Source organism: Dryas octopetala, chromosome 2, assembly GCF_963921425.1.
Source record: "Dryas octopetala chromosome 2, drDryOcto1.1, whole genome shotgun sequence".
NCBI classification, from domain to species: domain Eukaryota; kingdom Viridiplantae; phylum Streptophyta; class Magnoliopsida; order Rosales; family Rosaceae; genus Dryas; species Dryas octopetala.
In genome coordinates, this window is record NC_141367.1 from 30,932,078 (window position 1) to 30,949,183 (window position 17,106).

General features: G+C 36.8%; 3 protein-coding genes across 3 annotated transcripts; all 3 read left to right on the top strand.

The window, feature by feature from the left end:
• Nucleotides 1–1,936: 1,936 nt before the first annotated feature.
• LOC147295620 (myosin-binding protein (Protein of unknown function, DUF593)) lies at nt 1,937–6,210 on the top strand. Its single transcript, XM_086234265.1, has 4 exons — nt 1,937–3,678; nt 3,809–3,994; nt 4,082–5,505; nt 5,607–6,210. The coding sequence occupies exons 1-3, from the start codon at nt 2,280–2,282 to the stop codon at nt 5,470–5,472; spliced, it is 2,976 nt and encodes a 991-aa protein (XP_086090391.1). The 5' UTR covers nt 1,937–2,279; the 3' UTR covers nt 5,473–5,505; nt 5,607–6,210.
• A 2,314-nt stretch (nt 6,211–8,524) lies between these two features.
• LOC147295621 (Protein kinase superfamily protein) lies at nt 8,525–12,553 on the top strand. Its single transcript, XM_086231919.1, has 6 exons — nt 8,525–8,793; nt 8,890–9,029; nt 9,853–10,063; nt 10,877–11,111; nt 11,235–11,385; nt 12,007–12,553. Exons 1-6 carry the CDS (start codon nt 8,730–8,732, stop codon nt 12,382–12,384), a joined length of 1,179 nt encoding a protein of 392 aa, XP_086088045.1. The 5' UTR covers nt 8,525–8,729; the 3' UTR covers nt 12,385–12,553.
• Nucleotides 12,554–14,222: 1,669 nt separating this feature from the next.
• On the top strand, nt 14,223–15,535 carry HMGA (high mobility group A). Its single transcript, XM_086230432.1, has 2 exons — nt 14,223–14,606; nt 14,733–15,535. Exons 1-2 carry the CDS (start codon nt 14,532–14,534, stop codon nt 15,213–15,215), a joined length of 558 nt encoding a protein of 185 aa, XP_086086558.1. The 5' UTR covers nt 14,223–14,531; the 3' UTR covers nt 15,216–15,535.
• The last annotated feature ends 1,571 nt before the right edge of the window (nt 15,536–17,106 follow it).

Sequence of the window (17,106 nt, forward strand, 5' to 3'; positions counted from 1 at the left end):
TTAATTTGTTTACTCCTCCACCACTTAGGTACATTCTTACAAATTACAACTGGTATCTATCAATATTAAGGGAATTGTATTTTCCGTTAGTAGTAATGATTAAGAATATTTATTTTTACACTCCATCTTTCAAGTTAATTCAAAGGGTTGATTTTAAAATTTGGACACTTCAAACTGCATATATATCTTCCTTGCTTATCCCAATTAACTTAATTAATTAATTTCGATCTGATATGATGCAAGTAAGGTTTAAGAGTCGTCATGGGTAATGGGCATAGGGATAAATAGGGTCCCTTGTATAAATCGATCATTACTGTAAGACTGAGCAAAATATAATCATATATAATTACTTGTGTTAGATAATAGATAGATCATGTCTTTGTAACCACGCAAGTAAGGTAGATGATGCCCACGGGTCCCTCAAATATACATGGTCCAGTATTCCAATATTTGGATGTGGATGCTACCTAATTGCCTTCTAATTAGTAGTCAAATTTGAAATCTTCCATTTCATAATTGATTAGGGGCTATCTGGCGCATAATTTTAATCTTTTTTAATACAACTAATGTATTTTACTTTTCTTTGGTTTGAAATTCTAAATTAGATGTTGTGGGCTTTGAATTTAACAAATATATAAATATATGTAAGTCTTGAGCTTCTATTCTTTGTACATTGTTATTTACTTTTGTAAGAATTAGATTAATATTGCCTTTGTGGTCAACAAATTAAAGGTTAAAGAGCGATAAAGGAAAAGCGACGCTTGTAATCAACTTTTGAAACAAAGTTTGGCTTTAAAGTTCTACCAAGAAACTTAATTAGTCCCATAAAAAAAAAAAATTTGCTTTATATTTTGCATTTTTTTTTTTTTGGTACTAAGACACTATAAGTAAATATTATCTTTATCAAATGACTTTCAATCCAAAATTTAAGACATAATATTGATGAGCGGATCAAATGAATAATGAGGTTTAAGATGTGGATAGACTAATGAAATCAAATATGATTCCATATTAAAAAAGAAAACAAAAAGAGATTTTTACAAAACAAAGAATTGACATCTAACCCAAGGCTTAAGACCTTAAATGTTGATATTTATGTGATATTTATACTAATTAATTCGGATTGTATCTCGGCTCCTCCTAGCTAAGTGACTTGGTGGTGGGTGTGGACTGTGGACACAAAGAGCTCATTTATTAATTACCACATTATTAAAGTAAGGGGCAGGGCCCTGAGTGTTATGGCCCCCCCTTTAACAAAATTGTTTCTCTTTAAAAATAAATAAATAAATAAATAAATAAATAAATCCTTTCTAACATGTAAATCGGCGCTGCCCTAAAATTGACTAAAAAAGTGACTGCTGAAAATGATTTCATTTTCATTTCATTTATTGGAGTTGAAAACACCTTCAAATAAGAGTATCAACTTCAACTTGCTGCTTGCAACGAAGGGGAGGACTGAGGAGGGGTGGGGGAGAAGCAGTACCAACTTGCAAGGCAAGTACTTAATTAAAATAGTTTCAATAAATTCCAGGTACATAAAAAATATTTAAAAAAAAAAAAACCCAAAGAGTTTTCATGTGAAAAAAGCTTCATGGGTGATAGACTTGCATAATGAACTGGGCATCTGGATCCATAATGTGGCCCACCTCTTACTTTGAGAGTGGTCCACCAACTCAATGGGTGTGGTTGATGGGCCACCCCATTTTTGTTGCCCAAAATGAAAAATAGGGTGGAGGAGGCTAGGAGCTGTCAAGGACTTGTAAGATTGGTGTTTGGATACATAAAAAACTATATCCCCTGCTAGTTTTACTCCAAAACCCCAAATTATCAGAAAGAAATGAAGGACTGATTAAGAATCAATACTCTGCGTATTTTAATGAAAAACCATTGCTCATTTCCACAGCAATCTAGTGACATCCATCATTCTTTTCTGCCCAACACTTGTGTAATCTATTACTAGTTCAATGCCAATGGTTACTTATTTAATTCTGTCAAAGAAATATTGTAGATGATACTTCAAAAACATTCTTTAATTTTCTTTGACTCCAATCACATTTTTCTTTTTTACTCAGCTCTGAGTCTTCTTTGGTTGTCATTTCCAAATTCCACTTCAAACCGCCTTTCTCAGTCTAAATAAAACCACTTCCCTCATCTACAACTATTTCTCTCTGATCTCTGATTCTCTTTATTTCTTTTTCTCTTTCCCTCCTCTGATCATCTGCAACTCTTTCTTTCTTTCTCTCTTTGTATATACCAAGAAACAGAGAGCATCATCATCAATGGCTGCCAACAAGTTTGCGACCATGTTGCATAGAAACACCAACAAGCTCACTCTTATTCTCGTCTATGCAATCCTTGAATGGATTCTGATCCTCCTCCTTCTCCTCAATTCTCTGTTTTCTTATCTGATCATAAAATTCGCCGATTACTTTGGCCTTAAACGACCCTGCCTCTGGTGTTCTAGGCTTGATCATATCTTGGAACCCAGAAAGAACAAGAATTCTTACAGAGATCTTGTATGTGAAGCACATGCCAATGAAATATCTCAACTGGGGTATTGCTCGAATCATCAGAAACTAGCTGGATCACAAGATATGTGTGAAGATTGCTCACCTTCATCATCGCAGCCAGATTGTCAAGAATGGTCCAAGAAGTTTGCTTTCTTTCCATGGATGAAGCAAATTGGGATGATTCAGGGTGGTGATGAAAAGGTCATTGAGAATGGGGAGGAGAACTTAAACTGTTCTTGCTGTGGTGTGAGCTTGAACAACAACAAGTTCTACCCTCCTTGTATTCTAATTAAACCTTCTTGGGAGGTTTTGGATTACACCCAGAAACCGAATTTGACTACAGAGGCAGGGGTTGATGCTCAAACTGAGGAAGGTGATGGCTCAGATCAAAGCAGATCGGATTTCATGGCCGATCAACATGGAGATGAAGAGGGTGTTGAAGAAAATAGGGGAGAGAATTCGGTTTCTGATGTTGATGAAGGCTTTGGAATTGGACGAAGAGAAGATGAGGCAGAGGAGAATTCTACATGTTCTGTATGTGACTATGCCTGCAAGGAAATTGTGGCTAATGAAGATGACAAAGTGGACATGGTGGTAGAAGAACAAGAACCCATGAAAGAGGCTAATTTCAATGCTTCCATGGATGATCAACCATGTGACCAGACTATGATTCAGGCCAGTTACAATAAGGGTGTATCTCCTGAAATTCTACCTCAGCATCTGGAGTTCTACATTGATCAAGATGATTGTCGATTGGTTCTGGTTGATATGATTGATTCTCCCACCACCCCTGAAAACCAAAGTCACCAAAACTATAACGTGAAAGACCAAGGAAACAGTGATTGCCAAGATGTTATACTTGATTTCGACATACATTTCGAGACACAAGCCGAGCCGGTTGTGGAGAGTTGGCACAGTTCAGGAGAGACAGTGGCATTACTGTTATCCCATGAGAGTAAGGAGGAGAGCAAGGTTGCAATTCTTGATACAAAGGATTTGGGTGAGAAAGGGAGCTCCTCAGTCTTATTAGGAGAAGGTGGCAGAGAAAATGAGGCAAATGAACCAGTTGCTATTACTCAAGCAACACAAACTTCATCTCATGATGATGACAATCAATCAATTGTTGCAGATATAGCAAGAGGAGAAATTGAGTCAGATGTTCATCAAGGTACACATGTCTAATTTGGTTCACTCATAATTTTGTGCACTTGTTAAAATTTATTTATGTTCAGTGTTGATTTTATTTTCTATCTTGAATTTGGATGAGAAAAGCTTAATGTTGGCCTAATATATTGCAGCAACTGAGGATGATATCCATATGCATAACTATGAGATTGATGCAGAGGTCTCAATAGGGACAGAGATTCCTGATCAGGAACCGACTGATGAAATTCACTTATCTCAAGAATTTCTGCATTCCTATCCTTGTGTACAGGAAGACCCTTCTACAAGTTCTGCCAATCTGCATTTTTGTGATGATCATGGTAAGCCTCAACTTTTACCTTATCAACATTCCCATCTTGAAATTCTTCTAATTTATGTCTGGTATCTTGTTTCTTTCTTTTTTTCAGTATCAGGTTCTAAGCAAGCAGAGGAAGAGTTACTAGAGTTTAAAACCTTATCCGTTGAAACAAGTGAGAGAGCAAAGACTAATTATTTCTCATTAGGTTCAGAACTTAATGAGATTGAGGAAGAGAAAGTTCCTGATACACCCACTTCTATGGACAGTTTCCATCAGTTGCATAACAGATTGCTACTACTTGAGAGAAAAGAATCAGGAGCAGAAGAGTCATTGGATGGGAGTGTTGTAAGCGATATTGAAGGTGGTGATGGAGTCCAGACTGTTGAGAAATTAAAAATGGTGTTGAGAGCTGAACGGAAGGCTTTAAATGCATTATATGCAGAACTTGAAGAAGAGAGGAGTGCTTCTGCAGTAGCTGCCCACCAGACAATGGCAATGATAAATAGGCTGCAGGAAGAAAAAGCAGCAATGCAGATGGAAGCTTTGCAGTACCAGAGAATGATGGAAGAGCAGTCAGAGTATGACCAGGAAGCTATGCAGCTCTTAAATGAGCTTATGGTAAAGAGGGAAAAGGAAAAGCAAGAACTTGAAAAGGAGCTGGAAATATGTCGAAAGAAGGTCCAGGAATATGAGGCCAAAGAAAAAATGATGTTTTTGAGGAGAATGAAAGAAGGCAGCACAAGAAGTAGGACTTCGTCTGGTCCTTGTAGCAATGCTGAAGATAGTGATGGACTATCTATTGATTTGAATGATTTGACCAATGAAGTGAAGGAAGGAAATGGCTTCTATGGCCATGAAGAGAGTAGCAATCAAAACACCCCTACCGATGCAGTTCATTATCTGGAGGAGTCTTTGGCTAACTTTGAGGAAGAGAAGTTATCAATTCTAGACCAGCTCAAGGAATTGGAAGAGAAGCTTTTGACCTTGAATGATGAAGAGGAAGAACAGTTTGAAGATATAAAGCCAATCGAGCACTTCATTTCAGAGAATGGAAATGGCTACCATGAAAGTTTAGATATTAGTGAAGTAAATGGTGTTGCAAATGGGCATTCCAAAGAAATGAATGGAAATCATCACCAAGATAGAAAAATCATGGGCACAAAGGCAAAGAGACTTCTTCCACTTTTTGATGCCATTGAACCAGAAGCTGAAGATGGGGTTTTGAATGGAAATACAGAAGGGTATGATTCTGTTACATCACAAGACTCGGGCATAAAATTTGAACAGGAGAACAAGAAACTTTCTATTGAGGAGGAGGTTGATCATGTCTATGAGAGACTACAAGCGCTTGAAGCAGATAGGGAGTTTCTAAAGCATTGCATTAGCTCCTTGAGGAAAGGAGATAAGGGATTAGATCTTCTTCAAGAGATTTTGCAACATCTTCGTGATCTGAGAAGTGTGGAAATCCGTCTGAGGAATACAGGAGAGGGTGTCATATAATGACTTTCACTATATGCACCCAAGAATTCATAGGTAAACTATTATAAACCTTTATCTCCAAAGTGTGAAAGTCTTTACTAGATTAGATTGGAATTGCAATTGTTAGTTTATTCTGTGTGCTTTTGTATATGCAGATTGCTCCATTCGGGTTAAAACAGCTGCAAATATAGGAAGAAACACCAATACCACAGTGTTCCAATGATACTTGATACAGGACACAAATGCAATGCTGCAATTTCAACAGTTTCAATGGGAATTCCCTGGATGGAGAGGGAGGCTCCTGGCATGGTCTGTTTGGTCATCATGGTAGACTACAAATTCAAGTCTGCCAAATTTTACTTATTTTCTGTTTTTTTTTTTGTGTCCAAGTAAGCCCAAATTTTTGTGGGCTGTGCGCCCATCAACACCTTTTGAAGGAAAAGGAGGATGATAAGCGTATGTGTGTGTAGGCTAGTGAGGTGAAGCCACCCTGTCAATTGTATGTTGTGAGAAAAGGCCTGGCTTGCAAAGCTGGTGAGATCCAACAAAGATTCCAGTGCCAGGTACATAGCATTAGTTTATTAGACAGTTAGAATTAGGACACTCTTTTTTGTCATTTCTTTAAATTTTGTTTGTGGGGGAAAGGAAAGGTAGGGATAGCTAATCCCTTTTTCTTTCTCATCTTTTGCATCATTTCATCATATGGGGTTTGTTTATTATTTGAGAGGCAAAGTTGAGTTACTTGTATACTACATGTATCCATCTGTTAGTACATAAAGTGAGTGTTTGTTTATACTGTCTCTGTCTTGGAGTTTACCTTGTTATTGTATTCTTTGTTTTGTAGTTGATGACTCTGATCGATGTGTGAAAATGTTATACAATAGAAGAAAGACAACTGAGAAAGGAAAAATCGTTTTCAATATGGATTTTGCTTTAAGCATAAAACAACTCTTGGTAGGTATAAGAAACCAATAAAATAAGATAATTGCTAAAGACAAGAGTCGGGGGTCTTACAGCTAACAATGGAGAGTGGCTTTAAGGATATTATTGTTGAAGAATATTAAAGCTTGCAAATGTACTCAATGATTCAGAGAGGCATTTCGTTCATTCAGTGGCAGGGACAACCTAATCATAATTATCAGTCTTTGGGGGTGTTTAACTTATACACTAAAGTGTGCACGAGCTCAGAGTCAGCATATTGTCCTCTGTAATTCTGTTGTCAATTAAGCACTAATCAAGGGTTGTCTTGGAAATTCTTCTACAGCAAGTCAGTAAGAAATATTGTGTTTGATTTGTCCCTATTGGCTTTGTCAAAGCATTTCCATTACACCAAATAGTTGGATAGGTCATCAAAGTGTGATGACAGAATTAAATTTAGTATATGATCACCTAACATATCCTTAATCAGATATTAATCAGATATTAGTAACCACCTCCCCAAGTTCTAACTTATTCTTTCCACGTGCATTACAGGGTTTATTTATTTTCTGATTTGTATGATGGCAGCCTTTCTTTTCTTTATGTAGAATATGCTGCTTTAATTGCTCTAATTATTATTACACAAAGGACCTGGATCCTCTAATTATTATTACAAACATGGATCGATCATACATGGTTTACTGACTTTCGGCGGTGCTTGAAAGATAAACAAACGATACTCTAATTAGGTTGGCAGGTTTCATTATTGTGGCCATGCTAATCATACCCAATCATATTTTTTAAGAAAATATATGAAAAAAGAAAAAGATTAGGGCTGCTCTGCTCTGCTAGCTTAATAAGAAATTTAGAATTAATAGTTGGACAACTCAAAAACTCTCTGATCCAACATTAATTCTCAGCCAGCATTCAGCAATGGCATGCACCAACATGGGACCCGCATAGAGGCAAATCAGCCTTGTTCTTCTCCAGCCCATATTTATAAAATGCAACCAAAAGTTGATTTTAAGAAAACTTTAACTTGGAGTCTATATCAGTACGTGGTTTCATTATTAATGTGTTGAATTGTTGGTTAATTCAAGTGTGTTCTCATCAAGTTTTCATTACGTGGGGACAAAGGAGTGTTGGCAAAATTTACAGGAATCTACCCCGGCCGCCATGCATACGCATAATCACAGATTTGTAAGAGGGGGAGAACCTAAAGGCTAAAGCAAATGTTAGGAGATTGGTTTTGTAGTCAAAGCTAATTTTTCTCCATTGCAACCACTCCCTTGTCTTTTAACCATTCCTAATTAAGACGTGGGAAACAGATCGACAACTAGGACATGTTTATAGAATTAGTCAGACATATTTTGAAAAGTTTATTCTTTTCAAAATCAGTGAAGAGGAAAAGTGAAATAATGAATTTGAATTAAAATATGCTAAGGATTTGATCCTTCTTAATGTAACTAAACAAAAATCACTCTTTTAATTTGTTAACATCAAAGAGAGAAAGGAGAGAATATGTCATCTAGACCCAGTTATGTTTTGTTCATAAGAGGTGATTAATTACTTACAATCCTAATTATGAATTTACAATCCTTATTCCTTACGGACCTTACCTAGACCATATTAACATATGCAGTTTTCTCTCTATATTTTCGTCTAATTTGAAGATACATTTGGAAAAACAGTTAAATTTGGAAAATGCTCTCTAATATTAAAGTTAAAATTTTTCCTTTTTTTTTTTTTTTTTTTTTTTTCGAAGTTCTAGTCTAAAACTTGATGGATGAGAATTTGGGAAGCTTAATCTATTTAATTTTATTTGGAAAAATTTTGAGAAAATTAAAAAAATGATTAGAATTGTATTTTCTGTTATTTTCTTTCAATTTGTAATTTAAGAAAAGTTGAGAATGAGAAGAGATTCTCTTACAAACTTATATAAGTAAAAAAAAGGTTTAATGTTATCACTTCCACAATTCACTCACTGCTTTCGTCACATGAAGGCATGAAGCAAAGCAGGAGTTGATTTAAAAATACTTTTGACTTTTCTTTCTCTATAGAATCAAAATAAAAAAATAATTATAAAATCTACAGCAAGTCAATACGAGGTCAGTGGGTCAACACGCCCAATGCTTCAAAATTTCTCTGTTTCAGTTCATATACCTCTTAAACAAAACAGAAACCGAGAAAAAATTAATAAACATCAAAATCCACACAATCGTATTCACCACCTTCACCTTCACCTTCACCACCAACACCCCCCCCTTATTCAGAGAAAACGAAGTCTCACACGCCCCCTTAAAATCTCCGTTAATTTTCTTGTGTTCCTTTATGGGCTGTTCTAAAATTCACAGAAAACAATGACCAAGTCCAAGAATTTCCTTAACAATCTCATCAAAACCTTTGGCTTCGGCTCAAGTAAAGGTAACCCAACGAAACCCAGTTTGCAATTTCTTGTATTTCAGTCATCTGCTACTTGTACCATATGATTGATGCTTTTGCTCTGTTTCGTTTGATCAGAGGGACAGAATGAAGAGGACTTGGAGAAGATTGCTGCACAGGAACAGAAGGTTTTCGCTTTTGAAACTTTGGTTGCTGCTACGAAGGATTTTCACCCCAGTCATAAGCTCGGAGAAGGCGGTTTTGGACCCGTTTACAAGGTAGATCTGCTTATCTTTTAGTTTGACCAGTCTGTTTGGTTGCTGAGAAAATTGTGGGAAATGAATTTAATGGGTCAAGGTTTTCCACAAATCATTTTTGGGCGGCCTTTGGAAACAAAGAAAGCAAGTAAGCGGTTCATTGTTTCTTTTTAGTGAATATTGTAATTTACGTTAGTGTTAGTGTTCACTATTCACTGAATGTCTGAAAAAATTATGTATAGAAATGTCAGAAAATATCAAACTTGCATCCTTTATAATTGTTGCTTATAGTGTTTAAAAGGTTATCTTTCATTTCTTTTTTCTTTTTATTCTGTGGCAGCTGCAAGTTAAAAAATGGGATGTGGTCCTTTCGAAGATGGAATTCGACATGGCTATTAATTAATAAGAAACACAAACTTAGCTTAATTATCCAACTCAATCATATACACTCTTAGGCAGGGCTTCCTCAACTCACAACTTTCTTTTAAACCATTTTCTTGGGTGTTAAGGCTTTAATATATTTTTGCGATAATTGAAAGATTATATCAACAATATAATGGGGAATGGTTATCACCATTGTAGTGTGCATGTATGTCTTTCACTTCATTAGGTAAACACCAAAGATTATAAGTTGGTAACTAAACTATAAATTCCTGTTACATTTGTCTCCTTGATTACATAGGTACCTTGTGGGTTGTGACTAGAAATTCCACCGAGCTTTTTCCTTGTTAACTATACCTTTAAATCCTCAAGGGGAAGCTATTTTCTAGTTCCTCTTGCCCAAACGGGGCAACTGATGCATCTTCCAACTTGTGTGGTGCTTTTTTTTTTTTTTTTTTTTCAGGGGAAGTTGGATGATGGAAGAGAAATTGCTGTGAAGAAGCTGTCACAAAGTTCAAATCAGGGAAAGAAAGAGTTCATGAATGAGGCCAAGTTGCTGGCTCGTGTGCAGCACCGCAATGTCGTAAATTTGTTGGGCTATTGTGTACATGGGGTAGAGAAACTACTTGTTTATGAGTATGTCATAAATGAGAGCCTGGACAAGCTTCTCTTCAGTAAGTACTGGTTAATCCTGCTGCACTCATTTACCTTGAGATGTTTAGTTGACAACTGAATGAAGCACAATGAATAGTTCAATCATGTTTGGGTTTTATTTGTATATTAGCACAAATCCTTTTGTATTTGATTCAAAAATGGATCTTTTTGAAGTATCAGATCTACTACAAACTGTGCTGTTTGTCTGTTATATAATTCAGAAACCTTGTTTTCTCTATTTACTTAGTCCATATTAATTTCCATCTTAAACAACTTTTATTCTACTTTGTCTCTAGTTTTATTAATTTTGCAAGGCTTTTTTATTCTAAATATATTTTTATACACACTTAATATCAAGGAAATATCATTGTCACATCATATCTACTTTGAAGCAACATTTCCATGATTAAATAAATTATTCCTTGGCACTTACGCATCTGTTAATTATGATGTCATTATGATGTCATTAGCCTATTTTTCAAATTTAAACGTAATTTTGTGATCTTGCTTTTCTTCTTTCCCCTGAGTTTGTCATTTTGATTTAAACCTTGTGAAGGAGATGGCTCCAAGACCTTGACTTTATCTATGTTTACTTAGCCCAAGCAACCAACAGAAGTTTCTGACTTCTGACACAACCTTGCCAGCTCACAACTATCTACACCATTTCGTCAACCCCCATGACTTAAACCACTAAATTGATGAATATAGATGCATAATATATATATATTAATGCGATAGCTAGTTATCATACTTGTTTTACTTTTATCTGTGTGAAAGCATGATCAATAGACCTAGTGCTCATACTGACACTGATTTTTATGGTCTTGATACAGAATCGAATAGACGAGAGGAGCTTGACTGGAAACGGAGGTATGATATAATATGTGGCATTGCAAGGGGCTTGCTATACCTTCATGAAGACTCACACAATTGTATTATACACCGGGATATCAAAGCCAGCAATATTCTACTTGATGATAAGTGGGTCCCCAAGATTGCTGATTTTGGCATGGCCCGCCTCTTTCCTGAAGATCAAACACATGTCAATACCCGTGTAGCTGGCACCAAGTAAGTTTTCTTGTGCCCTATTATTTATATGTTAATATGTGATATAGTCGGAGACGCCAAGCTATTGGGACATATGTGGTTTACTTGATTTTAAAATAGGCCTTTTTAATATGCTTCAAACAGTGGGTATATGGCTCCAGAGTATGTCATGCATGGACATTTATCAGTGAAGGCCGACGTGTTTAGCTTTGGGGTTTTGGTTTTGGAGCTGATCAGCGGGCAAAGGAATTCATCATTCAACTTAAATGTTGATGCGCAGAATCTACTTGATTGGGTAAGATTATAGATCAAGACTATCATTTGATGAGCCAAAGTGTAAGCGTACTCTGGCGTGGTCAAGCTGAGCTGTTTGTACCATAGTTTTGGTGGACTCAGTCTCGTTGCATGTCCTTGCCCTGTTCCTGAAGATAAGTCCTAGTCCACATCATACATGATGTATTAGGTTTCATTGAACATTTATGGATAAATAAACATCAGGGAAGACATCCATACTTAAAATCATAGAACTTTTGGCCCACCCTATGGGTCAAAATTTATGGTCACCCAATATCTAGGACTTAGTCAAAGTAGTGGGTGACATGATCCAAAGAAAAATTGATATATAGATTCTGCATCACATTACCATAGGAAAAGTCTTTTTGAGAAACTAAGGCCTGTTTGGTTCCTTTCAAAAATAAAATAAAACAGTTTTCTGACACTAAAATCATGAAAACATCAAAACAATGCAAAACAGGCAAGTTTCTGAAGCATTTTGCAGAAAAACAATCTTGAGAACAGAAACATCAGAACAATGCATTCAAAATTTGTTTTCAGTTTTCAGTTCAGAGACTATAAACTTTATTGAGATTATTTTGTACCAATAAGCCTAAGCATATGTTGTTAACTGTGGGTGCAGGCATACAAGCTTTACAAGAAAGGGAGGAGCTTGGAGCTTATGGACCTGACATTAGCATCATCCGCAGTCACAGAGCAAGTAGCAATGTGCATTCAAATGGGGTTGCTATGCATACAAGGTGATCCCCTACTGAGACCCACTATGCATCGTGTGGTCGTGATCCTATCCAAGAAACCAAGCAATCTGGAGGAGCCAACTAGACCAGGAATACCTGGATCAAGATATAGAAGATCTCGCAGACCAGTAGGACTATCTTCCACTTTAGGAACTTCTTGTGAATCTAATACCCATACATCTGATTCGAGCTTTACTGCAACTGGAACCAGTTCAGCAACCCCTGGACTAGACCCTCGTGGGAAACGTCCAGTGGAAAGTTAGGTGGTGCTCCTCATCCTTATAGGAGGTTTTGGTTATTCTTTTTGTATTATAGAAATGTATAATTTGTCTAATACAATGTAAAAAGTTAAAAGGTGAAGATGAGTTAGGTAACGGTTGCCAACATGTTGTTGAACTCCAATTCTTTTATATCTACAACAGTTCAAGAGAAGGGCTTACAGATTTACGATCAATCTGCGTGAAGTAGAATCTGTCTTGTCTTATTACCAAAACTCTTATTAAAATCATCTTAGAGTTGAAAACTAAAAAGATAAATAAATAAATAGAAAATTAGAATTAAATATCAAATATCAATAGTTCTTCAATAAAGCAGCAAGCCACTAATTTTTTTTAGTTAAGGTACTAATTTAGAGTAAGACATTTTGGATTAGGTCACAAATCAGTTTGTTATATAGTTGTGACTATTGAACAGTCACAGTTGTGATTAAACTGTGACTGTTTCAAATTTATAAAAATTTAAAATTTTTAAGAGTTTAATACTTTTGATTTAGGCTTGAGGGATGAAGTCATATAACTCAAAAACTAAACATTAAAGTTTAAGCCTTACAAATATTGAAAAAACAACAAATCATTAAAAAAGTTATGATTGTTAGACAGTCACAGTTCGATATAACAATATTTTTTAAAATTAGTACCTAAACTGAAATTTAATACCTAAAGTAAAATGACATAAATGTTTTAGTAGTTAAAATGAAAAAATATTATAATTTGATTTTAAATTAACGGACCTATAAATAAAACTTAGTACCTAGTATTAGTTGGGCTACTTGTACGATTGGCTATGAACCTCAATATCCAAAGAGTCATTTGCATGATTTTGCTTTCTGAATTTGGGCCTGTTCACAAGTGTTGTGGGCTTCAAATCTTGTAGGAGTTTTAGGGGTGGCCGGGACATTAAGAAAAAGTGTCGGAGGTGTGAATTGTAATTTGCACGAAAAAACAGAAAAATACTCACACTCAAATATGTATGAACAGCATGTTGTCATCTGACACGTGTTCAACACCAAGACGTTAGTTCACGAGAAGTGTCAGTACTCTTGGTAGCTGAGTAGTCTACTAATGTGAATCAACAACAATAAATAATCCCATATACGTTTGCACAACCACATCAGCAAGTAAAATTAATTAAGATAAGTGAAGCATCATCATCCATGGTGAACCTTTGAATTAAAATTAATTAACATGGTTCTGATTTAAAATCATTGCACGGTGTCTCAACCTTTGAATTTTGAGAAGAGGGCTCTCTGTGTTGGTGTACCAATGGTGGAGTGTAGACTATACCACCTGATCCCAAAGTCAATACCAAGCCCACCACTCATTCGATTTCTTTCTTTTAAGGTAGCGGCAGCCCTGACTGACTACTCATCGTAGAAACACATGCTCGGCATATGTATACAGACATTTCTCTCGGACCTCCACCTGTCACCTGTGTGGTCTGTGGTGGACTGGACCACACATGATCACACCACCCCGGGTCCTCAAGCGGGCCCCACTCTCCGCACTTGGATGCTGGATCTGATGAGAGAGCCATTTGAATCCCAAAGAATCAAGCACGGTCGCCTCCATCTAGGCTTGATGACATGTCGCCTTGCTACTGATTCAAACACTTTAAGGTCTAGTGGCCAAACAAAAAACACTTTAAGGTCTAGCACTTCTTTACTATTTTGGCCAATCAAGTTCTGAGTGTAGCAAAAGTAAACAGATCAGAGGCCTATCTAAACCCTCACCCGAATGATTCGAAACGCTTTGGACAAGAAACGATTCAAACTGTGGGACAATTGCGTAATTACGTAACACCAACACAAACACAAATTTCGGAAACCCAATTGAGTCCCTCTCTGACCATGTCATCGATCCGTGTAACACCAAGTAAAGTAACTAAGGACCGTCGGATCATAACCCAAACTCCCATTCCCCAGCCGTCGGATCTCTCCCGAAGCTCTATCATCCTCTTCACTTTTCCCTCGATCGGATCGTCAAAGAAAACCCACCTTTTAAATCCTTCTACTCTTCACCCACCTTCTCTGCCTCCATTTCCCACCAAACAAACAGTCTCTTTGTCCCTCACAAATAAACAGTCGCAGTCTCAGTCTCAGTCTCTCAGTCTCTAGACTCTCTACAGAGCTCCCATGGCGACTGACAACAACACCAGTAACCCACCAGCTCCGCCTCTCCCAGCTCCCTCTCTCCCACAGTACCCAGAGGTACCCTAAATTTTCCTCCATTTTCTCTAATTTTCTTTTTCTCACCACCCAAACACTTATATTCACTTAATTTCAGCTGGGTTTTTCTTATTTTTATGGTTTTTTGTTCTTGTTTCTTTCTTCCAGATGATTATGGCGGCGATCGAGGCCCTGAACGACAGTAACGGGTCGAACAAGTCGGCAATCGCAAAGTACATCGAGTCCACCTACGGAGATCTACCACCAGCTCACTCCACGCTGCTGCAGCACCACCTCAACAAGATGAAGCAGAGTGGTGAGCTCGTCTTGGTCAAGAACAACTACATGAAACCCGACCCGAACGCACCGCCCAAGAGGGGTCGCGGCCGACCCCCCAAGCCCAAGGTCCCACTCCCGCCTGGAACCGTGGTCTCGCCACCCAGACCACGTGGCCGCCCCCCCAAGCCCAGAGACCCATTTGCACCACTACCCGAACCCAAGAGCCCGACCGGTACTGGAAGGCCACGTGGCCGCCCTCCCAAGAAGGCCAAGACGGCTCCGGCTTCCGCTCCAGCTCCAGCTACTGGCGCGCCGAGAGGGAGAGGCAGGCCGCCTAAGGTCAAGCCAGCTGTGGCGCCGGTTGGCTGTTGAGTCATCTTCTCTCAGACAGCTAGAGAGAGAAAAAGGGAGAGCGTTAGTTTTTTTTTTTTTTGTAATTTTTAAGTGTGTTAAAATTTAGTTTTCGGCTAATTGATGGTTTAGCAGTATTGTTACTATCTTTGTCTTTAATTTTGTTTTTTAGTGGATCACGTGGTTCGTGCTGTAACTGTAAGGTTGTAATGTGGGTTTGGGGCTTGGAGGGTCTGGTCTTAATATAATGTGACTGTAATTGCCATGTAAATTTTTCAGCGGCTACTTAGGCTTTTCTGCCTTTTGCCTCTCTCTAGGAAAAAAAAAAAAGGGTTAATTGAAATGAGACTGATTCTGATTACTTTTTTGCCTCTTTAACGCTTTACCTTTCGACGTGGTGGGATGTGGTTGGTTTTTGTACGAGTAGCTGTGCTTTGCTTTGCTTGATTGAGTAAAAAACATTAATGGTGAAAAATAAATGAAAGCGTAGAAAAGATGTAAGGTGCTTCAGGTTTTTTAAAGGGGGGGGGGGGTATACTGTATACATGATGCTTTTTCAGTTTTAAAATCTGTGGAACCTTTACAGGTAATGTTGTGTAGTTAATACCAGCATCTTGGCATCTTGCCTTTACTATTGCACGCCTAAGAAATTCGTTTTCAAAATATAAAAGAAATTATTCAAGTAGGGTTTCTATCGTTTTTTATTTTTATTGGCGGTGAGAAATTTCAAATTTCAGACCTTAACAGCATACATTGTACCAACCAACTAGTAGTTAGAAGCTGAAATTGTCTTTTTAAGGCGCTTGTCCACCGTTAGTTATATCTGAATCTAACTTATAAGCGATATGGTATTAATAGGCATGCAATATTACAATGGCTTAACACTTGTTTTGGTTCTAAACTTCTAATTGGTACATTATCTTATTAGTTTGTATAAAGATATGAACTGAGGACAAAAAGATCATTAAAACAAAACAAATCAATTGTGGTTCCATCAATGATGCTTGTCTTTTATGTGAAAAAAGGTTTATTCAATTTCAATGGACGGTGGCAACGAAATTGATTGTATATGTGAAGATGGTTGCCATTTCAAGTTGTCAACACCTCTTTTACTCATTAGTCATTACACACTTTTAATTTTGTAATTTTTATAAGGAATTAATGTCATTTTTCTCCTCTGACTATTATATTTGTATCAGTTTGTTCCTTAAATTTTTAATTTGGAAAATTAAGGACCTTAATTTTTCAATTTTGCCAATTGAAGTTATTTTGTCAATTTACACATTTTTTTATCCTAAATGTTGGGATGATCAACCAAAATTTAGCAAGAAATTAAAGAGAAAAAAATGGTAAGATCTAAATGGAAGAGACCATTTTGCCCTCAAAGATTTGGATGAAAAATGTGTAAATTTTCGGAAGAACCTCAATTGGCAAAATTGAAAAAGTCAGGATCCTTAGGGCCCGTCTGGTAATGTTTTAGAACAATTTTTTAAAAACTGTATTATAAAATGAAAATGACAAATTAAATTTTGCATTCTCAAAATATGAGAAGGCGTCTGGTAGCGTAATTGAAAAACAATTATATAAAACAAAAATAATGAAAACACATTTGATATTAACCAATTATTACAACCAAATAATTATATTCACAAAAAATATTAATTATAAATTATTATTAACCAATTTCATAAAATATATAATTAAAAAAAAAATTTTATAAAACCCAACCCACATCAACTGGCATGACTACTTTGGAGGTGGAAGAGTTGTTGGTGACCGTATTATTAATGGAAACAATACTGCAAGCACCTATGATCTAGTTTTACGTGTATTTTTTCTATGTAAGGGTTGTTAAGGCTCGTGAGCTTCCTACTATGGATGTTACGGGGAGTCTTGATCCATTTATTGAAGC